Genomic DNA, 23364 nt, shown 5'->3' with positions numbered 1-23364 from the left:
CTGCATTCCGGTCCAGTGCGATCTGCAAAAATAGTGCTTGCAGAATTTTTGCGGATCACACTGGACTGGAACACAGGCACTAATGCAGGCGATCGCACTGTGGGCGAGGGGCCTGCCTGCGGAGCCTGGCTGCGGTGCCATTGACTTCAATGCACCGCCACCCCCCCTCCCGCCCCTGAATGCAGGTGTTTTTCGTTGGTAGATCTCAATGAGCTCGTCATTTGAAAAGTAGATCTCCAGACGAAAAGGCAAACTCCAGCTCATCGCTAGTAGACTGGAATAGCATAAGGCCCGGTCTGGGTCCCAGTGGGAAAACTAGGACCCAATCTGTGAAGGTATAATAGACCCACTGTGTAGCTACTCTTGGGTGAAGCATATGTTCTACCCTGAGCAGGGCACCGCCGGACTAGCTGGACGTTACTGGCAATAAGAAATCACCAATGGTGGTCAAAGGATCTGAACTTGGCCAGCCATGGAAAATGGAATGATGTTTGCCTATTGACTGTATAATGCAACTTCCCTCCCACGCTGTACTCCCTGACTCCACCCATCTACACACCCATGCCTTCCTACTAGAGCAAGAGGCATGGCCTAATCCTAGAAGGCCATACAAGCATTGTCCCCCTAGGACAGGAAGTATGTTTTCTGGCGGATCACCAGATGACAATAAAAAGGAAAAAGTCTAAAAAGAAAACGAATGCAGCCGCCACATCTGAGGACTGGAAAGCTGTGTCATAATAAATGCATGTGTTTAAGGTTTTTGGGTTTAGTTACATTTTAACTAAATGACAGTCTGGGTTACATCTGTATTCTATTTGGCTGCTATGGGCAACAAAAACAGTTCCATCATCATAAACGAGGTTGGCAGTGAACTGAAGGCTTTGGTTTTTATTAGGTGCCGGGAGTCTTCAAAACCATAAAGTTGGAAATTCTGAGAATTTTGGGAAGTTCAGATGACTAATTATCATTAATCATGACTTAGCCCAGAGCCCAGATCTCAGATCCATCTGTGATCAGCGAATGTTATTCACACTGTGGCTGAGAGACGTGGCGTGATGATTCAGTGAAGTCTCAGATTCCTGATATCTGACATCAGAGGGGCTGAGAATAGGGGAACATCCATCAATTACAGAATAAATCCAGGCAGACACGTACAACACCCTTCAGTTCTCTTATCTGTGCCTTAAAAACTCTTCAAAATCTCTTCAACTTGGGAATGTTTATGAGGCAGCAGAGCATTGGGGGAGTCGGCAGAACTGCAATCTCTGAAAAGTGTTGTCACTCTACTTTGGCTAAGCAACAATTAAGCCGGCGGTGACAACACATAAGGAAAGCTGGAGGGAATATTGGTTTGTTTGAGAGGTCCGGTGCTGCAAAACTACATGGGGCTCAGCAACCTGCAAAGTCAAACGCAACCTTGCAACCCTGCCAAAGCATCGCCACGATCCCCCAGCAGATCGGTGATTTTGGCATGATAAATCCTGCCGTGAAATTGTTCAGCTTTGCTTTCAAATACATTTTTAGCCAAGTTGGTCATACATTTCTCCATATTTTCTCTTTAAATATGGAAATTTAAATTAATTAACCTAGTGCTTGTGACTTGTGATTTTTTTTATGTGGAGTTCTCCTCTAATGCAGAAGGTCATTCTGATCAGTCAATCTATGGACTAGTTAGGTCAGTGTTGGACAGATTGTGGTGGGATACTATGACCTGTGATCTTTTTATGTAGAGTTGTCCTTCAACTCAGAAGACCATTATGATTGGCCAATCTCTAAACAAGTTAGCTCAGCATGGGCAGATTGTGGTGGGATGCTATTACCTGTATTCTATTTTACCATAAATTGTCCTTTAACACAGAAGGCCGTTCTGATCAGTCAATCTATGGACAAGTTAGGTCCGTGTTGGACAGAATGTGGTGGGATTCTATGACCTGAAATCTTTTTATGTGGCATTCTCCTTTAGCACAGAAGACTATTCTGATCAGTCAATCTTTGGACAAGTTAGGTCAGTGTTGGGCAGACTGTGGCGGGATGCTTTGACTTGTAATCTTTTTTTTAGGAGTTATCCTTAAACACAGGAGGCCATTTTGACTGACTGGTCCATCTCTGAACAAGTTATCCTGGTGTTGGGCAGATTGTGGTGGGATGCTTTGACCTGTAATCATTTTATGTAGAGTTGTCCTTCAACACAGAAGGCCATTGTGATTGGCCAATCTCTGAACAAGTTAGCTAAGCATGGGAAGACTGTGGTGGGATGCTATTACCTGTATTCTATTTTGCCATGAGTTGTCCTTTATCACAGAAGGCCATTCTGATCAGCCAATCTCTGGACAAGTTATCTCAGTGTTGGGCAGACTGTGGTGGGATGCTATGACCTGTAACCTTTTTATGTGGAGTTGTCCTTTATCACAGAAGACCATTGTGATCAGTCAATCTATGGACCAGTTATCTCAGTGTTAGGCAGACTGTGGTGGGATGCTATAACTTGTAATCTTTTTTGTTAGGAGTCATCCTTTATCACAGGAGGCCATTGTGATTGACCAATCTGGGAAAGTTAGCTCAGCACTGGGCAGACTGTGGTGGGATGATATGTAATACCTGTAATCTTTTATGTTTTATTTAGGTTCTATGAGAAGGCGAGGCATTACCATGGGAAGACTCGTGCTCCGGTGTCAGACCCCGTTGTCGCCTACACCTTGCTGAAGCGGCTTCAGTCCGAGTGGATGAATGTCGTGGGCAGTCTGGAAGCTGGAGACAACATCAAAGGTAAGGAATGGACGAAAGCCATCTTGTAGGGGTTGGAGGATTTGGTTCTGTTCTCATAAATTTCATGAGGGTGAATTCTTCTATGGGGTCAAGAGAAAGGACTAGATAAGTAAGAGGCAGCACTAATAGTTTTTCTAAATTTAAAAGGTACACTCCACACATTCAAAGCACCCAATGTAAAAAGTCTGTACTATGAGAACATCAGGGCCACCAATCGGAATGAAAACCTGGAAATGAGAGACTATCTCTTAAAGATGAGTATAAATTCCATTTTAGACAGTTGTAAATGAAAGAGGTCTCCCCAATGGAAGATTTCCCCTCTATTCCTATTCTGGTGATAACTGTAAAATGTTAGGTTTCCCATTATTTTCTGTCCCAGTGGCCATTGTCATAGAGGGGGTGAATCTCCCCATTGTGGAGACATAAAACCAGAAAAACAGGGGTCTATCCCTTCCACACTTTATACCAAACATAAGAATAAAATGTTTTGGCTTTGGATATAATCTTTTGACAAGATTATGTTTAATGGTTTCTTACTATTCCCATCATGCATTGCAATCACATTTGAAGTAGAAATCCTGCATTCAGTCAGAGAGATAGCATGTTCGCATAATTTCTTTGACCTGATAGTGGCTGTAGCTACCAAGAATACCTGCATCCCTACAGACGCTAGTTACTACCACCATGAAATACACACAGCGCCATCAATCTTCTGTGGGCAAGGAAGGCTGGACGGCTCCACAGTACAGTGCTTGTAGAGAGGTACACATCCTGTGCTACCATACCACCATTAATGCTCTGCTGGAAGGTTCCATAGTACAATGCTTGGACAGAGGGGCACATCCCGTACTACTGCACTAGCATCAATGCTCTGTGGGCAATAAAGGATTGACGGTTCCCTAATAGAATGCTTGGAAAGAGGGCCACATCCCATACAATTATACCACCATTAATCTTCTGAGGGCAAGGAATGCTGGATGGTTCCATAGATCAATGCATTAAGACAGAGGGGCACATCCTGTACCACTGTACTACTGTACCATGATCAATCTTCTGTGGACAAGGAAAGCTGGACAGTTCCATAGAACAATGCTTGGAGAGAGGGACACATCTCGTACTACTGTACCGTCATCAATCTTCTATGGGCAAGGAAGACTGGAAGGTCCCATAGTACAATGCAAGTCAGAGGGGCACATCCTCTACTACTGTACCATGGTCAATCTTCTGTGGGCATAGAAGGCTGGACGGTCCCATAGTACAATGCATTAAGACAGAGGGGCACATCCTGTACTACTGTACCATGATCAATCTTCTGTGGGCATGTAAGGCTGGACGGTTCCATAGAACAATGCTTGAAGAGAGGGACACATCCCGTACTACTGTACCGCCATCAATCTTCTATGGGCAAGGAAGGCTGGATGGTTTCATAATACAATGCATTAAGACAGAGGAGCACATCCTGTACTACTGTACCACGATCAATCTTCTGTGGGCAAGGAAGGCTGGACGGTTCCATAGAACAATGCTTGGAAAGAGTTACACATTCCGTACTACTGTACTGTCATCCATCTTCTATGGGGAAGGAAGGTTGGATGGTTCCATAGTACAATGTTTGGAGAGAGAGAATGGTTCCATAGTACAATGTTTGGAGAGAGGGACACATCCCATACTACCATACCACCAGCAGTCTTCTTCGGGCAAGGAAGGCAGGACAGTTCCGTAGTACAATGCATTAAGACAGAAGGGCGCATACTGCACTACCATTCCACCATCAATCCTCTGTAGGCAATAAAGGCTTGATGGTTTCATAGTACAATGTTTGGAGAGAAGGACATGTCCCATACTACCATACCACCATCAATTCTCTGCGGACATGGAAGGCTGGACGTTTCCATATTTCAATGCTTGGAGAGAAGGGCCCGTCCCATACTACCATACCACCATCAATTCTCTGCGGGCAATAAAGGCTGGACAGTTCCGTAGAACAATACTTGGAGAAAGGAGCACAGTCCAGGTCTTATTGTGCCCAATACCATTTCTTTTCTTGGCTTTGTATAGTAGCTTGGTTATAGGGAGTGGTATACATTTTTGATACATGGGGAGTGTTGGTATTAGCATTTTCTAAGGGTTTTTTTTCTATATTTTTTTGTACTTTTGCCTTATGCATGGAGAGCAGCTGTAACCCAGCCCATTATATGTCTGTGAAGACCTGGGATGAACCCACGAATTATCCAATAAAGCTAATGACAGGTTATTATGTGTCCGGGTGTCAGATATAATGTGTGGCTGCACTGAAGATGGTGTCATCTGTCAGAGCTGACTGAGGTCTCTGTTACATGGGGGACGCGCCGTGATTTGCAGGTTGTAATGACCGCCTGGGGACACAGCAGGAACCGGTCGTAACTCAATACCAGCACTGACCTGAAGCAAAGTTTAGACATTCCACCCAACTCATACTACTACTAAAGTGTATGTCTGAGCAAAAATAAAAAAATAACATATTTAGTAGATCTCTGCAATACATGCACATGTTCCCGTGTTTTGCCTCTATAAAGTATATCTGTGGTCAAAAACTACAAATAAATCTGTATTTCTATAATTTCCATAAATTCTATCCCGCTCTTAACCAGATCCATCTGGAAGTATGTAAACGTACTTATTGTTGATGTCCATAGGATGGACTTCCTTAATGCACTGGCACCATTTAACTCAGCCCTGTGAATATGAACTTCCTGGTGTCACTGAACTGAGCTGTGATTCCCCAGCCACGGAGGCCAGGAAGGAAGCTGCTCAAACACCATCTGCATGACTCAAAATCTGGACAATGTAACGTTAGCATTGCTTTGCTGGCAGCAATGCATGATGGGATATGTAGTCTTGAGAAATGATGAGATTGCATGGAAAGAGACACAAAGCACACTGGGAATCCAGGAAGTTGTTGGAAGTGATGGGCAGACAGAAGGCAGCACACACTACATTTTCTAGTAAGCTTTGATTGCATTACCAACAACAACTCTAGTACAGAGGGGAAAATAATTATTTGATCCCGTGGAGATTTTGTAAGTTTGCCCACTTACAAAGAAATTAAAGGTCTATAATTTTTTATCATAGGTGTATTTTAAATGATAGAGACAGAATATCAACCAAGTTGAGTTGCAGTTCAGTGAGTAAAATAAGTATTTGATCCCCTACCAACCAACAATAATTCTGGCTCCTCCCACAGACTGGCTATGTGGTACACAGATTAGTCCTGTCAATTTAAGAAGGTGATCCTAATGACTTTGTAAGTCGAGGTTAACTAGAGTTCATGTGCAACATTTAATTTTGTCGGTCAAGATTATCTAGAGTTCATGTAGAGCATTTTACCTTGTCGGTCGGGGTTAAGTAGAGTTTACGTAGAACCCCTAGGTCCAATGGGTTGAGGTAACAAGTGTTCAGAGACAAAGTCTAAAGCTGGCCATAGACCTTACAACCATCGTAAGACTTTTGTCTTGCGATGGTTGTAAGGTAATTTAAAAAAACGTACAATCTGCCCATCTTGGACAGGCAGATCGTACTTGCGATCATCGCAAGCCCTCCCCCCTGAGGGGCGGGCTTCCGATGACCGCAATGCTGAACGGGCAGTGTGCGCTTGTGCCCACCGGCCCGTTCGGCATTTGTCTTACGAGCATGCCACAAACCCGCCGACAATCGTGCGATTCTCGGCGGGTTTTCGAACATGCTCTTAAGACAAAAGTCGTGCGACCGTACAGTAGCAGAGGTCGCACACCTTCCATACACCTTGCGATTCTCGTACGATCGCGGGATTTCCCGCGATTATCGTACGATTATCGCACGGTGTATGGGCACCTTTAAACAACTTTGCTGACCTTGGCTTAATGAACAGCTGTCCTGTAATGATGATATGAGGGACCTTAGGTTAATGAGCAATAGGTTCAATGCCAATACAGCCGTCCCCTAACCTTGATATTATTGAGTCTAATTAAGAGAAGACCCTTTTAATAATCTGGGTACAATTTAAATACAGGTACAGAGCACATGTGGAATTATTATCTGATTTTTTAAAAATAATTGAAGGTAGCACATCTAATTATTTTATTAAAAACCCTATAAAATGGGCATGTGAGCCCATATTATTTGAACGCGCCTGAATTGCTGTGTGTTCTCGGATGGACGAATAAACCAACCTCTTGAAGCTCTGCCTGGTGTCGATCCACCGTTTATTCTACTTCACAACCTAGTTAGCTATATATCTAGGCAATGGCGTGCTGTGACAGGTGCTAGGAATGTCTCATTTAAAGGGCAGTGAACCCAGAATACAATTTACAGTCCATAGAAAAATGCTATTTATATTATTCCTAAAAATGGAAAGAAGCTGAAATATTTGACATGTTTAAGGTTGCTGTGCAAACAGTTCTTTTGTATTAGTTACTATAGAAAGAACTCTGATGAGCACATACTTAAAGGAGAACTATGGGGTTAAGTCTTTTCCCCATAGTTCTCCTTAGGGTAACGGGAGGACACAAACTAGCATCCTCCCATCACCCTAGGCTCAGTATATAGGGAGCTACAGCTCGTGCTATACTGAGACGCCGCAGCTGTACCTCCCGATCTACTGAGCCGACCTGTGACAGTCTCATTGTCACAGGTCGGCTAGAACTATGAGGTGAGTGAAAAGCACTCCCCTCATAGTTCTCCTTTAATCTGACAACACAAAGCAACAGATAAAATAATAAGCTCCTACATATGTGTCTCATCCGTGTATTGAGCTGTTTGCCCACCAGGCCAAAATGACAGATGAGTGCAAATTGTTTCTCACTGATATAAAGTAACGGGCGCTGGAAGTCTGTCAACCTTTCTTTCTCCCAGTTCTGAAGGATGGCTATGAGAAGATGGAGAGACATCTGCCCATACTGGAGGATGTGGAAGGAGCAGCCAAAGCCCTCATGAGGCTCCAGGACGTCTACTCCCTGAATGTGAAGGACTTGGCCAAAGGAGTCTTCCAGAGCGGACCGGACTCTCATTACAATTTCCAGTACAGGCCGGACCGGGTGTGCACCATGTCAGCCGATGACTGCTTCCATATAGGCAAGGTAACCACACAATCATAGATACTCTATATAGGTATGATTTGTGATTTGTGAGGGTATCAGGCACAGCGCTACTGCATTTCCAGGAAACGGGGTGAAAGTGGCCATTTGTTGCAGATTGCTTACAAAATGTCCATATTTTAATAATACAAAACTACAATTATGACATATACTATGTCATTTCAGAACAATACAAAAGGGTCAAAACGGCAATATTTATAAATAAAGCTATAATAAAATATAAGATGAATGACAGAGATCTTTTCTTACTGTTACCTGCAGCTTTGGATTGCAACAGATTGCAGTAGACTGGGGGTCAGTTTGAGGCCTCTGCTTGCCTCGGGTGGGGATGCCGCTTCTTTTTCTCGGTGATCAGTCCATTGGGTTGGCAGTGTTGGGAAGTGATAAAAGGGTCATGTGATTGCTAAGTCACTTTTCCTTTCTTTTTCATTATTTGTGGTCACATGACCACTGCTTTGATACTAAAGCTGTCTGGTGGAGTGACAGCCGGATAGCCCAACAGTAACATTGTTGCATGCACAGCTTCCCTGAGAGACGTGCCTTCCCGCTGGCCACGAGTAAGGCAGCTCTGCCGGCAGAAATTGACTTTTTCCCCTTCCTGGATTTACTCCATCACTGCCCAGCGTTGATCCTGAAAGTGGACAGGAGCAGAGCGGGGGGATCTCACTATTGGAGTATTGAAGACATATAAGAGGGCAGAGGCTAACTAAACCCACCAGGCTCCACCTATAACCCAATTCTTGCTTTAGTAAACTCTTTAATTTTCATTGGAAAGTGGACTCAGGTCACAGGAAGCGCAGCGCTCGCTCATTCCTGCACTTTGTATCTTTTTTATGATTGGTAAAGATGGAAAAGAGAATGCCGGAACTCTGACATATTTTATGGATTTTTGCTGTGTTTTTTTTTAATGACAGTTGCTACTATAGTGCCGGGGTAACCAAACTTTGACCCTCCAGCTGTTGTGGAACTACAAGTCCCATAAGGCATTGCAAGACTGACAGCCACAGGCATGACTCCCAGAGGCAAAGACATCATGGGATTTATAGTTCCCCATGACTGGACGTCTTAAAGGAGAACTATGAGGTGAGTGCTTTTCCCTCACCTCATAGTTCTAGCCGACCTGTGACAATGAGACTGTCACAGGTCGGCTCAGTAGAACGGGAGGTGAGCGAACACATACTGGCGTTCGCTCACCTCTCGATCCTGCCACGGCTCTCTGGATTCCCCCCCTCCCCGCTCCGATCTGCCAGCGCTGACTGGCGGAACGGACGGAGAGGGGGCAAGTACAGCTGGCTCTGCCTCTAGATAGGCAGAGACAGCTGTCAGTCACGCAGCTGCGCGGATCCCGGCACAATTGTCGGGATCCGCTTCAGCGGCGGCGTCTCAGTATACCGCGAGCTGTGGCTCCCTATATACTGAGCCTAGGGTGACGGGAGGACGCTAGTTTGTGTCCTCCCGTTACCCTAAGGAGAACTATGGGGAAAAGCCCTAACCCCATAGTTCTTCTTTAAGTTTGGCTACCCCTGCTATACTGATTTGTGGGAGTTCAGCCAGCACCCCTACAGAATCACTACAGAATCAAGGGCCACCATTAGAAATCACGGATCCCTGTATATCCTGCTGGGCAAGCCTACTGTGAGGGCAGCAATCAGGACAGCATGCAGAGAAAGCCAACTCCTCCTCTCCATTGATGTTTCCTCAAAGTCACTGTAAAGCCCCACAAATACCTGTTGATCCTTCCAGTGACGTTCACCTAATGCAGCTTCCTGTGATAGGGTGGCAACAATTCTGCACTGCTCCTGAATTCAGAGCAGAGTTGTCACACCCATGTAGGCTATGTCTTCCTGCACTAGAGTGGGAGGAGAAGATGTGGCAGAGGGCATGACTACCGGGATTGTCACTGCTGATTCAGACGCCTGAAGCTTGTCAATCGGCACCTGGCCACACCTAGTCCCGCCCATTGCTTCCTGGATTGACAGCACTGCCTCTGCTGCTGAAGCCCTCCCACTGTGCGCTGCAGTGTCTGGGAGGGGGAGTGCGTGAGATACAAATGGAGGATTTGGCTCAGTCATGGAAGGTGAAGGAACTTTCTTGTTTACTTTATGAGGCTTATGCACCACATTGTAACTGGGCATGTTTAGGCTGATATACAGGAGCCCCTTTAAAAGAGGAGGGGGTCATCTGGGAAGGGGGGGTGTATGTAACCTGGAGTACAGGTTTGAGCCATGTTGTCCAGCCATGCTGATAGACTTCCATTGTGACAGACGAACTGAATACCACCTTCCTTGTACTGCATTACTACTAAGTAGGAAGCACAACATGCAGAGGTAATAAGCAATATTATAAAAGAAAAAACTAAAAAACACATAAAAAAAAAAAATCCAGACATTGATAAGAATATTTACAATAAAGCTGTATTGCATCACTCATTAGTCTTCTGCTTCTCCTTTCACTGTCCAATCACAGGCTGGGGGAAGGGCAAGACCTGTGAGTGTTAGCACTCTTGCACATGGGCATGCATGCCCATGCAAAGTGAATTCCAACGTATATCCCACCCCCGGGGAGCCAGGTTTTCTGTGTCCAGGGATGTATGTGCATGCGCATATGTGGTGTATACCCGCGTACAGCCAATTACTTCTATGGGAGGCTGTACGCAGCACCTGTGGCTCTCTGGCAAAAGGGAATACATGCCAGAATTTACATTGTATGGGTTCAGCTGCCCATGTGCATGCAGTGGCGTCACAAGGGGGGTGCGGCCCGCACCCGGATGCCACCATTGGAGGGGTGACACCAAAATGACTAATAGTCATTTTGGTGTCACCCCCCTATGAAAAGTCGGGCACTCGGTCACAGAGCGAGAGCCCGACAGTGTCAGGAGGGAGGAGGGGTCCCAGCGGCATACCTCATCCCGCCGGGTGAACGCCCCCTCCTCTCTCGGCCAACGTCCATCACCAAGATGGCCACCGGCAGGCGCCAATGAGACGACTGCGCACACGTGATGACGTCACGGCGGGGGTGTCACCCGGTCTCCGCCCCCGGGTGATACCCACCCTCGGGACACCCCTGCCCGGGTGACACCATTGTAGGGGTAACACCAAAATGACAGTCATTTTGGTGTCACCCCCTCTAAAAAGTCAGGCACTTGGTCATGGACCTAGAGCCCGACAGTGTCAGGAGAGAGGAGGGGACCCAGCGGCATACCTCATCCCGCCGTGTGAACGTCCCCTCCTGTCTCTGCCGGTGTCCATCACCAAGATGGCCACGGGCAGGCGTCAATTAGATGACGATGACGTCACTGCAGGGTGTCACCCGGTCTCCGCTCTGGGTGACACTCGGCCTCGGGACGCCCCTGCGTGCATGAACCCTTAGTGAAGAGCAGAGGGAGCAAACCTCGGGCCCTCCAGTTGTAGTGAAACTACAAATCCCATGATGCATCTCTCTTCGGTAGTCATGTCTGTGGCTGTGAGAATGTTGAACAATCAGGTCTCCCGCCCTGCCAGACAGAGCTGTGCTGTGTGGCAGGGCTATGCAAATCTCAGGAGTGGATGGACAGAAATACACACCCTTTGTGAGGTTAAACATACTTATATGTATCACTTGCGTTCAGCTGTTGTCTGGAGTTCTGGAGAGGAAAATAAATCCTTCCCCTACTTTCCGAACTCCGGGGGGAGCTGGGAATCATTTGAACATATGCTCGGTAGCGAAGTCTGCAACCAATTCAATGTAATTCTTATTAAACTCGGAGCATATGTCCATATGACTTTTCCTCATGGGGGAACGGCAAACAAAAACACCAAATAGTTTCCAACATTAGACATTTACAGCCGATCTTTATTGTGCGGAAAATTTTATTGGCGCGCTCAGGATTGCGGGTTGAACTCCGGCTGAGATAAAGAGCAGAGCGAGGAAATTGTATCTTCCAGCAAGGAGACTGCAATATTAATAATATTTCCCACTGACAGAGTTATAGAACAGCTGGATATTGTTTCCTGAGATGTCAATCAATTCTCCATCCCATTGCCCTCAATCACACTGCAACGGATCACAATCTCAGCCACAGTACATTGCTTGATGGTTCCCGTGTATAATCTTAAATCTATCATTCGGTATGTTTGGTATCATCTATCTCTGTATACAATTTTCTTAACCCCTTCATGACTGAGGCATTTTTTAATTTTTTTTTGCACCCAATGTTATATCCCACATTTTAGGCCTGAAAATTATTTAAAACCCCCAAACTTTATATATTTTCTGAAAGCCAAGACCCTGTAGAATAAAATGGCGGAATTTGCAAATTTATATGTTGCACGATATTAGCGCAAATCCTTATCAAACCCCACAATTTAGTGAAAAATGCACTTAAATGCCCCAAAACACACTAAAATACCCATTTGTTTAATAAAATATAAAAGATGAGGTTACAACGAGTAAACAGATACCCAACATGCCCAGGTTACAAATTGTGCGCGTCCGTGAAACGGTGACAAACCTCAGTACCCAAAAAAGTCCATAGACGACACTTTAAAAGCCCCCACAGGTCATCGATTTAGAGGTGCACCCGACGCGTGTTTACGTGAAGATGCTCTATTTTTAGATTTATTGTATGTAATGTTAATTTAAAAAACTGTTTTGTTTTGTTTTTTTACTTTAATTGCTATCACATAGGGGGGCTTACAAGCCCCCCATGTGATAGCAGATGGTGGTGACAGGTCCTCTTTAAGGTGATACTGGGGGTCCAAAAGAACCCCCAGTGTCACCTCTACACTCCAAATAAGCTATTGAAGTGCAACTCGCAGGCTTCAGGAGTCCAGCACTGACAGCTATCAGACCAGAAGTAATGTAATCTGCATCGCTCCCGGTCCCATAGAACGGGGAGGGGATCGACGAACGAAGCTTCCTCCATGTCCTCCCCGCCGACACCAGAGAAGCTGGTCCCGGGCCCATAGGAGGGGCAACGGAGCACAGAAAGCACGGTGGGGGTGTCGGATGCGGGGGGGCCCTTCACCAGGCCGTAGAAGCGATTTGGCGACCGCTGAGTCGGCTTTACAAGTTTAAACAGAGTCCCTTTTCCTGTCTGTTTAAACAGCCCCGATGCCAGCGACGTAGAAGAAGGGGTTAATGAAATCAGGTTTTTTTAAAATCTCTCGTAAAGTTTCCTATCTGGAGATCCTGCCGGTAACAGCTCTTCCTGTTGTAGGCAGGGCCGGCCTTAGGGGTGTGCGAGCAGTGCGACCGCACAGGGCGCCATGGCAACTAGGGCGCCGTGCGGCTGACACAGCTCGTCCTGGGGGCGGCTTCTCTCCCCCTCACCGCTGGGCTGAGCGGGGGATGGGTGAATATCAGTGATATTTACCGGTCCTCCGTGTGAGAAGGACAAACACCGGAGCCATCGTCTGATCACTCCAGTGTTTGTAAATAACTGGGGACACATAGCGCTATGTGTCCCCAGTTATGAATGAGCAGGCTGTGATTTACATCGCAGCCTGTTCATTCAAGATTTCACCAATGGGGAGAAGCACTCAGTACAGAGGCTCCTCCCCCTTCAGAAACTATTGATAGTAAGTATGAATGGGAGTGTCTGGATATTGTTTCCTGAGATGTCAATCAATTCTCCATCCCATTGCCCTCAATCACACTGCAACGGATCACAATCTCAGCCACAGTACATTGCTTGATGGTTCCCGTGTATAATCTTAAATCTATCATTCGGTATGTTTGGTATCATCTATCTCTGTATACAATTTTCTTAACCCCTTCATGACTGAGGCATTTTTTAATTTTTTTTTGCACCCAATGTTATATCCCACATTTTAGGCCTGAAAATTATTTAAAACCCCCAAACTTTATATATTTTCTGAAAGCCAAGACCCTGTAGAATAAAATGGCGGAATTTGCAAATTTATATGTTGCACGATATTAGCGCAAATCCTTATCAAACCCCACAATTTAGTGAAAAATGCACTTAAATGCCCCAAAACACACTAAAATACCCATTTGTTTAATAAAATATAAAAGATGAGGTTACAACGAGTAAACAGATACCCAACATGCCCAGGTTACAAATTGTGCGCGTCCGTGAAACGGTGACAAACCTCAGTACCCAAAAAAGTCCATAGACGACACTTTAAAAGCCCCCACAGGTCATCGATTTAGAGGTGCACCCGACGCGTGTTTACGTGAAGATGCTCTATTTTTAGATTTATTGTATGTAATGTTAATTTAAAAAACTGTTTTGTTTTGTTTTTTTACTTTAATTGCTATCACATAGGGGGGCTTACAAGCCCCCCATGTGATAGCAGATGGTGGTGACAGGTCCTCTTTAAGGTGATACTGGGGGTCCAAAAGAACCCCCAGTGTCACCTCTACACTCCAAATAAGCTATTGAAGTGCAACTCGCAGGCTTCAGGAGTCCAGCACTGACAGCTATCAGACCAGAAGTAATGTAATCTGCATCGCTCCCGGTCCCATAGAACGGGGAGGGGATCGACGAACGAAGCTTCCTCCATGTCCTCCCCGCCGACACCAGAGAAGCTGGTCCCGGGCCCATAGGAGGGGCAACGGAGCACAGAAAGCACGGTGGGGGTGTCGGATGCGGGGGGGCCCTTCACCAGGCCGTAGAAGCGATTTGGCGACCGCTGAGTCGGCTTTACAAGTTTAAACAGAGTCCCTTTTCCTGTCTGTTTAAACAGCCCCGATGCCAGCGACGTAGAAGAAGGGGTTAATGAAATCAGGTTTTTTTAAAATCTCTCGTAAAGTTTCCTATCTGGAGATCCTGCCGGTAACAGCTCTTCCTGTTGTAGTATTTTACCAAAAATATGGGTAATACATGGGTGTGGTTACTGGGGGTGTGGCCACTGAGGGGCGCTGTAAAGCTTTCTCGCACAGGGCGCCTAAAGGCCTAAGGCCGGCCCTGGTTGTAGGCAGGGCTGGATTTCCCACATGGTCCCGAGGCCTGGTCTTGGGTCGGCAGGGAGTAGAGGGGCAGCTCATCCGCCGGGCGGATACTTTTTTTTTTTCTACATTTAGCCCTGCTTAGAGTGGGGAAGCCGTTTTGTACAAGTGATCCCAGCGATGCTGCCGAGAGCACTTGTAATATGCCTGCAGGTCCCCCCCACCCCGGCTGCCTCTCTCCCTGCTGGCCACCTCCCTCCCCTCCATGGTTTTCAGGGTCCCCCGCTCTTCTGGACCACGGCACATTTGTTCAGGATGGAGAGTGGGGAGCAGAGCGGACAACGTCCGTTCTTTGCTCTGCTCCATGTGAACACTGAGACGGGAGTGCTGCGCTCACAGCCTTCCCCTTTCAGCTGTCACAGGAGAGCCAGCACAGTGATGTGCTCAAACTCCTGTATTGGAGGTGACAGGTTCAATAGATAGAACCTGTCACCACCAAATGCTATCACACAGGGGTTTGTTAGCTCCTGTGTGGTAGCAATAAAGTTAAGTGGAATTTTTTTTTTTTTTAAATAATAAAATAAAAATGGAAAATAAAATTGATAAAAAATAATAAAATAAATACAATTTTTAAAAAAATAATAAGAAATAATAAATTAAAATACAATTTTTAAAAAAGTGATAAAAAAGTAAAAGAAATTATTAAAATAAAAAATTATAAAAAAAAGGAAAAGATAATTAAACATTTTAAAAAAGTAAAAGAAAAAAATTGAAATTGAAAAAATAATAAAGAAAAACATTTAAAAAATCAAAACCAACCCTGTCGCCCCCACCATCTGGTTGCCATTTTCCATTAGGGGGGAGTTTGGGAAGGAGGGTGATGCATTGAGGAACCTGGGCTTGGGGCAGCAGAGAGAGTAAATCCGGCCCTGGTTGTAGGCTGACAGAATGCCATGCAAGCTCCTTCAGTTGCCCATTGGGCTGCCTATCAGGATTGTCAGAAGGTCAATTGGACCAAAGGCCAACTATCTCCTTGTCATAAAGTAAATGGCATTGATCTGGTAGGTGAAAGGTAGATCCCATAATCCTCTGGGCTTTCTCTTCCCTAGGTGGCCTATGAGATGGAGGATTACTACCATTCCATTCCATGGCTGGAGGAGGCAGTCAGCATGTTCCGGGGTTCCTATGGCAAATGGTTGACTGAAGACATGGGGTCCCTCGAAGATGCTCTGGATTATTTGGCATTTTCCTATTACAAAGTAAGTGAAAGCCGGACCCCAGGTAGATGTAGAACATAACAGCTCTGTAATCATGAATGCAAAATGAAATGTATATTTTTTTAATGCAAGCAAGGTAAGTAAATGAATTTGACTTGGTATCAGCCTTTAATAGTCTCAGACTGGAAAAGGGAGAAGCAATCAGTTGCACTGGAGTGCTCATGTGCCAACAAGGGTCATGCTGATAGTAGAAGAGAGCAGAATGATAGAAAGATGAGCTCTTCAGTCAGCTTTTTCTCCTTAACTGTCCAGTCACAGGTTGGGGGGGTCACAGGACCTGTAAGGGTTATTTAACTGTCCTACCAGGCTGGGCTGTGCTCTGTGGCAGTGCTGTGTATATATCCGGACTGGATTGTTCCGTTCTGTCATTGCCAAATCAAGCAAAGCTTTCAAAAGATCTCTGTGAGGAGTAATGCTTACTGGGGTACGTTATCAGTTAGGAATGGGCACACAAACATCAATCCAATCAGAATTATGGATTCAAAATTCTGACCAATTTTGGCAATTATCAATGCTTGGTCACCACCTCCCAACCACTTTCACCTGATTTTAGGTCAAAGATGAAAGTGAAATACATATCAGAGTGACAGCAAATCCGGGGATTGCCAAAAGGAGACGATGTGGTTCATGGAGGACCGAATTCACACAGGAGTAGTTCAAAGGGTGCTGTCAGAACACACAGTGGGTCCACCAATATAAGGTCGGTGGTCCAGGGGTCTCCTGTGTGTCATCATTGTGCTGTTAACTCCCAATTGAAGTGTCTTTGAAGGTCGTCATCGATCTAGAGCAGGGGTGCCCACAATTTTTTGTGTTAAGATCTACTTTTCAAATAACAAGCTACATGAGATCTACCAACGAAAAAAAACCTCTCTGGCTGTCTCTCCTCGCTCTCTCTCCTGGCTGTCTGTCCTCGCTGTCTCTCCTGGCTGTCTCTCCTCGCTCTCTCTCCTGGCTGTCTCTCCTCACTGTCTCTCCCCGCTCTCTCTCTTGGCTGTCTCTCCTCACTCTCTCCTGGCTGTCTCTCCTTGCTCATCCTCCTGGCTGTCATTCCTCGTTTCTCTCCTGGTTGTCATTCCTAGTTTTCTCTCCTGGCTGTCTCTCTTCGTTCTCTTGGCTGTCTCTCCTTGCTCTCTCCCCGCTCTCTCTCCTGGCTCTCCTTGCTATATATATGCAAACAGTGTAGTGCAACAGGCTGTGTAAATTAATATTCTTTGATGTAATACATGGCACTACAACCCCCAGTATCCACCAGAAAGGTGTCAGGGAGCTTGGCTCAGCAGACTCGGGCTAATAGATAATCGTGTGTGCACAGTTAAATAGATATACCAAAATGGAACAAAGGGGCCGCCATTCCCCCCTTCCTGATCTACCAGCATCAGCTTTGAGAGCAACTGCTAGATCACCATCTACCTAATGGGCACCCCTGATCTAGGTCATTATGCTGAAGTGTCTGTGAAGGTCCTCATCTATCCAGGTCATTGTGCTGAAGTGTCTGTGATGGTCCTCATCTATCTAGGTCATTGTACTGAAGTATCTGTGAAGGTCCTCATCTATCCAGGTCATTGTGCTGAAGTGTCTGTGATGGTCCTCATCTATCTAGGTCATTGTACTGAAGTATCTGTGAAGGTCCTCATCTATCCAGGTCATTGTGCTGAAGTGTCTGTGATGGTCCTCATCTATCTAGGTCATTGTACTGAAGTATCTGTGAAGGTCCTCATCTATCCAGGTCATTGTGCTGAAGTGTCTGTGATGGTCCTCATCTATCTAGGTCATTGTACTGAAGTATCTGTGAAGGTCCTCATCTATCCAGGTCATTGTGCTGAAGTGTCTGTGATGGTCCTCATCTATCTAGGTCATTGTACTGAAGTATCTGTGAAGGTCCTCATCTATCCAGGTCATTGTGCTGAAGTGTCTGTGATGGTCCTCATCTATCTAGGTCATTGTACTGAAGTATCTGTGAAGGTCCTCATCTATCCAGGTCATTGTGCTGAAGTGTCTGTGATGGTCCTCATCTATCTAGGTCATTGTACTGAAGTATCTGTGAAGGTCCTCATCTATCCAGGTCATTGTGCTGAAGTGTCTGTGATGGTCCTCATCTATCTAGGTCATTGTACTGAAGTATCTGTGAAGGTCCTCATCTATCCAGGTCATTGTGCTGAAGTGTCTGTGATGGTCCTCATCTATCTAGGTCATTGTACTGAAGTATCTGTGAAGGTCCTCATCTATCCAGGTCATTGTGCTGAAGTGTCTGTGATGGTCCTCATCTATCTAGGTCATTGTACTGAAGTATCTGTGAAGGTCCTCATCTATCCAGGTCATTGTGCTGAAGTGTCTGTGATGGTCCTCATCTATCTAGGTCATTGTACTGAAGTATCTGTGAAGGTCCTCATCTATCCAGGTCATTGTGCTGAAGTGTCTGTGATGGTCCTCATCTATCTAGGTCATTGTACTGAAGTATCTGTGAAGGTCCTCATCTATCCAGGTCATTGTGCTGAAGTGTCTGTGATGGTCCTCATCTATCTAGGTCATTGTACTGAAGTATCTGTGAAGGTCCTCATCTATCCAGGTCATTGTGCTGAAGTGTCTGTGATGGTCCTCATCTATCTAGGTCATTGTACTGAAGTATCTGTGAAGGTCCTCATCTATCCAGGTCATTGTGCTGAAGTGTCTGTGATGGTCCTCATCTATCTAGGTCATTGTACTGAAGTATCTGTGAAGGTCCTCATCTATCCAGGTCATTGTGCTGAAGTGTCTGTGATGGTCCTCATCTATCTAGGTCATTGTACTGAAGTATCTGTGAAGGTCCTCATCTATCCAGGTCATTGTGCTGAAGTGTCTGTGATGGTCCTCATCTATCTAGGTCATTGTACTGAAGTATCTGTGAAGGTCCTCATCTATCCAGGTCATTGTGCTGAAGTGTCTGTGATGGTCCTCATCTATCTAGGTCATTGTACTGAAGTATCTGTGAAGGTCCTCATCTATCCAGGTCATTGTGCTGAAGGTTCTGTGAAGGTCCTCATCTATCCAGATCATGGTATGGCTAGTAGTTGTTGGTCACATTCAACTGAACTTGTTCTGTAATGTTAGACAAATAAAAGTCCAACGAATCCACCATTGTGAAAGGTTCCTTTAAAAAGATGGTGGCAGATTTGGAGTTAAGATGTCATCTAATTAGGCACAATGGCGTGAAGGTAAACTCCTGAACTCAATAGAGACGTTGTATATGATCTGTGATATGTAAAGAATTTTCAATTCATCCTCAGCGGCCCGGAGTCTGGCAGCCACATGTTATATGTTAGACACAAGTCAGGAGAAGAATTTCTGCAGCTAAAAATGTTTTTTTCTGATGAATCATCTATATCTGATATTTTCTGAAAGGAGGCGCTAGTGTTCCCTGGGCTGTAGACGTACCGGTACTCTACAGGAGCGTTTCTCAATCTTTTTTCACTTGCGGCACCCTTAAAAATTATGGAAAATCTTGAGGCACCCCAGTCTAAAATATAAGTAGGGACCCCATGCAAAAATACACAAAAACGTGGGGTTGCTCCCTTTGCATCCTCCCTTCAAATCAGGAGCACCCATTCACATCAGGGCCCCCATTCACATCAGGATCCCCCTTTATATTGGAACTCCCTTTTTACACACCCTTCATATCAGAGTCCTACCATCAGAAAATGAACCCCTGAGGAAGCCAGAAGTCACCTCGGTGTGCAACGGCACCTTTGTTGAGAAAGGCAGCTCTACAGAACACTGTTGGGTTCCTGATGATGGTAGACAGTATCTGTAGGGCCAGTGTTGGGCAAAATTCTTTACAAACACATACCTCGGGCATGGTATGTTGGCATGGATGGCCTGTTATCAGTGTGCCACCATTCTTCTCTTCGGGTGGCTCCAACAACATCTATACAAGTGTCTGCTCTTAAGGAGGACTTGTTGGCATGGGTGGCCGGATACCAGAGTGCCCTTATCCTGCTTTTCTTACTCAGCAGGGACTAGCACCCCTGATTTGGAAGCAAACAAAAATGACTAAGTGGCAAAAGAGCCCGGATAACATTGAACCTGTGACCACTGTTCTTCTTTTCTGGTGGCTCCAACAACATCTGTACAAGTGTCTGCTCTTTACATTGGCTGGATTAGTGTCCCACCACAGGTTTATTCCTCATCCATCACCATGGAGGGGCGATATGAACGTTGAATACAGACACTCCTCCTTAGTCATTGCTATACACCCCAAAAGTCTGCATTCCATGAATCCCTCATATCTCTTTACATTATTTCCAGTAGAGCGTGACCATAGCTGGCATATGTAGAACCGTTGGATGTTACGGATCTGATTACCGCTTCTCTAGCCGATAGCTGGAGTGAGCATTGGCCAGTCAGCAGGCGGTAAGCGGCCCTTAGCCAAAGAATGTGGAATTACTATTCTCGTATCCTCATATCTGGCTTTGCAATGTGGGAAGCACAGAGCAATGGAAAATAAGCACAGGGTTCTGGATCCAATTTCTATTTCAATTCAGCTGAAACAACCTTCGTTTTCTCTACCAGTCCCTACATTATTATGCAGGATTTTTTAAATAAGGGAAATTCAGTTTTCTGCTGAGGAAGAACAAAGAAGAACATCCTCTTCACGTGAACTGTACTTTACTGAACGTTACTACATTATTTAGGACTCTTACCTACTCTTATCCAGAAACATACGTCTGCATCTATAGACTCAGGCACATTGTCCACCTGACAGGGCATGGATGAGAACTCCCTTAGGGAGTGGATCTTGGCACACCTTCTTATTGGTTCAGCATTTTGTGTTACCCTCAAGCTGTCCATCGTAGAGTTCAATAGCTCAGGGGGGTAACTCTTCATTGTGTTATGGATTGACCCCAGTTCCACCCTTGTTTGTCTTGGCCGTTTTGGAACTCTGCGTGCCTTGACCCCTGCTGTGTTTCCTGATGACGGATTTGCTCCCTTGCTCTGGTTTTGATACTCGGCTCTCATAACTGATTGAAGTTTACACATTGGGGCCCCCAAGGCAATTCTGCAATGTGGCCAAGAGTGTAGGTCCAGCATGCAGGCCAAGCGTGTAGGCGGCCATGCGTGTAGGCCAAGAGTGCATGTGGCCAAGCGTGTAGGTGTAGCTGTAGGGGCTTACTTGCCGTAACATTTAAAATGAGCGCAAAGTCATATAAATAATACAAATAAAAATGATCATTTTCAAAGGACAGGAATATTATTTTTACTTATACGCAGTAGCCTGGAGATCCATTTTATGTCTCACAGTATTTGCTGACATTGACAAATCAGTGGAAATTAAAATATTGCACGGTCCACACTTTATATTTGTGGCTCTCGGTTCATTCATTTGACCTCTCTGGAAAAGCAGGAAACATCAAGACACCATAAAATCAGCATATGGGGAAGGTCCCAAGAGGCCATTTCAATCACTCGCACCTCTCTTATTAAAAACATGAAGTTCTCCGCTGTTTGACAGTTTATTGCCTGGCTCAGGAGTAAGTTTAATGGGGGCCAGTAAGTTAGAAGACTGCAACTGCAAGGGGTGCTAGGAGAGGGAGGGGGAGCTAGGCTTGAGGTCTTTCTGCTAGAATACTTAGATGGGGGCTCCGGCTTGTACGAGGATATTCTCTGTCTAATGTTCCAAACATGTAAAGGAGTTGTAGTGGATTTCCGAGGACTCTGCTTTCTATGTGCAGGATATGAATGGAGATTATGGTGACTGTCTATATATTTTATCTCTATATTATATATTTTTTTTTTTACCATATACATTTTTATTGGTTTCATCACAGAAGACAATCGACATTACATAACATCACAGTATTCGGTGCGTAGACCGTAGCATCGACAAGAAAACATGTGGTAACAGGTGCTAAATATGGGTTATAGTTCTGAATCTATCGCTTTGATGGGTTAGCTAATGTGGGTACACAGCGGTTCATGAGAAAAATGAGAACATACATATTCCATATATGCACTGCATTTGATCGTATGGCATATTAAAGAAGAACTATGAGGTGAGTGCTTTTCACTCACCTCATAGTTCTAGCCGACCTGTGACAATGAGACTGTCACAGGTCGGCTTAGTAGATCGGGAGGTGAGCGAACACATACCGGCGTTCGCTCACCGCTCGATCCGGTCACAGCTCTCTGCCGTGACAGGGGAGGAGCTGGATTCCCCTCTCCCCGCTCCGATCGGCCAGCGCTGACTGGCGGAACGGACGGGGGAGGGGGCGGGTACAGCTGGCTCTGCCTCTAGATAGGCAGAGCCAGCTGTCAATCACGCAGCTGGGCGGATCCCGTCATCTAAGTCGTGATCCGCTCCGGCTGCGGTGTCTCAGTATATAGTGAGCTGTAGCTCGCGGTATACTGAGCTTAGGGTGACGGGAGGACGCTAGTTTGTGTCCTCCCGTTACCGTTAGGAGAACTATGGGGAAAAGCAGTGACCGCATAGTTCTCCTTTAACCAGTTGAGATCTCAAATAGATGGAAGAGTCAGCCAGTGTGTCCTCTCTGAGGAATGTAGAGTAGGAGATGCTCGGGACTCGCTTCAATATATCCGTAGGAGTACCAAAATCTATAAAATGTCAGAGGATGATGGTAGCTTGGCTTCGTCTAGCTTTGTCTGTAGCCAGCCGGTTACAATCTCAGGTAACGGTACCACAGAACACAGACAAGACAACATAAGGTGGAGGGGACACACATCTAGAAGAGAGGATCAGAGGGTGATAGGAGGGTTAGGTGCAAGAGAGGAGGGGGAGGGGAGGAAGAAAAGATCTCTTTATTATATTTTTTAAATATTATTTTTAAAGCAGCACTGCAGTCAAAAATAACAAGATTGAATAGCCCATTAAAAGCTAAAATAACAAAACCAGCTTTTGCTGCAATATTCACCTTTTACCCAGAGATTACCTACACAGTCCTTTTTTTCTGCCACAAGATGTTCTCAGTCTGGTGGCCAGCACCATTCAACCCACCTCCTCTGAGCCCAGGTCATCCCGGACCTGCCCCTCAGCCTGTGCCTAGACAGTGAAAGCAGGAGCAGCACTGTGACGAGGTCATATCTCTGTCACTCTGCTTTTTCCTTCTATCAGCATGCTTCTTGTAAGCACGTGAACTGGTTAGCTATGCTGTATAGGGACTGCAGGGGTTGAAAGGTCTAATTCAGGTGCTTACACTGCTTGTATTTTAAAAAAATTGAATTAAAGATGTATTCATTAATACAGAGCTGTATTCATTTGAGAAATTTTTTTCTGCCAGGATTTGATTTAAAATAATAATAATATAATAATGATTCATATTATTAATATG

At 45.4% G+C, this 23364-nt stretch overlaps 1 protein-coding gene across 1 annotated transcript in view; it reads left to right on the top strand.

Moving 5' to 3' along the window:
• Window positions 1-23364, top strand: part of P4HA3 (prolyl 4-hydroxylase subunit alpha 3) — a gene marked incomplete at its 3' end in the record, with an annotated part of 48726 nt that overhangs the window by 13166 nt on the left and 12196 nt on the right. Inside the window, exons 2-4 of the mRNA XM_018574110.1 lie at window positions 2624-2766; window positions 7636-7859; window positions 15878-16027. Coding sequence (XP_018429612.1) covers window positions 2624-2766; window positions 7636-7859; window positions 15878-16027 — 517 coding nt within the window. The remainder of the gene's footprint in view (window positions 1-2623; window positions 2767-7635; window positions 7860-15877; window positions 16028-23364) is intronic.

This window comes from Nanorana parkeri, unplaced genomic scaffold (assembly GCF_000935625.1).
Source record: "Nanorana parkeri isolate BGI_ZX_2015 unplaced genomic scaffold, ASM93562v1 scaffold2742, whole genome shotgun sequence".
Taxonomy (NCBI): Eukaryota; Metazoa; Chordata; class Amphibia; order Anura; family Dicroglossidae; genus Nanorana; species Nanorana parkeri.
This window is presented reverse-complemented; position numbering and strand designations above follow the sequence as displayed.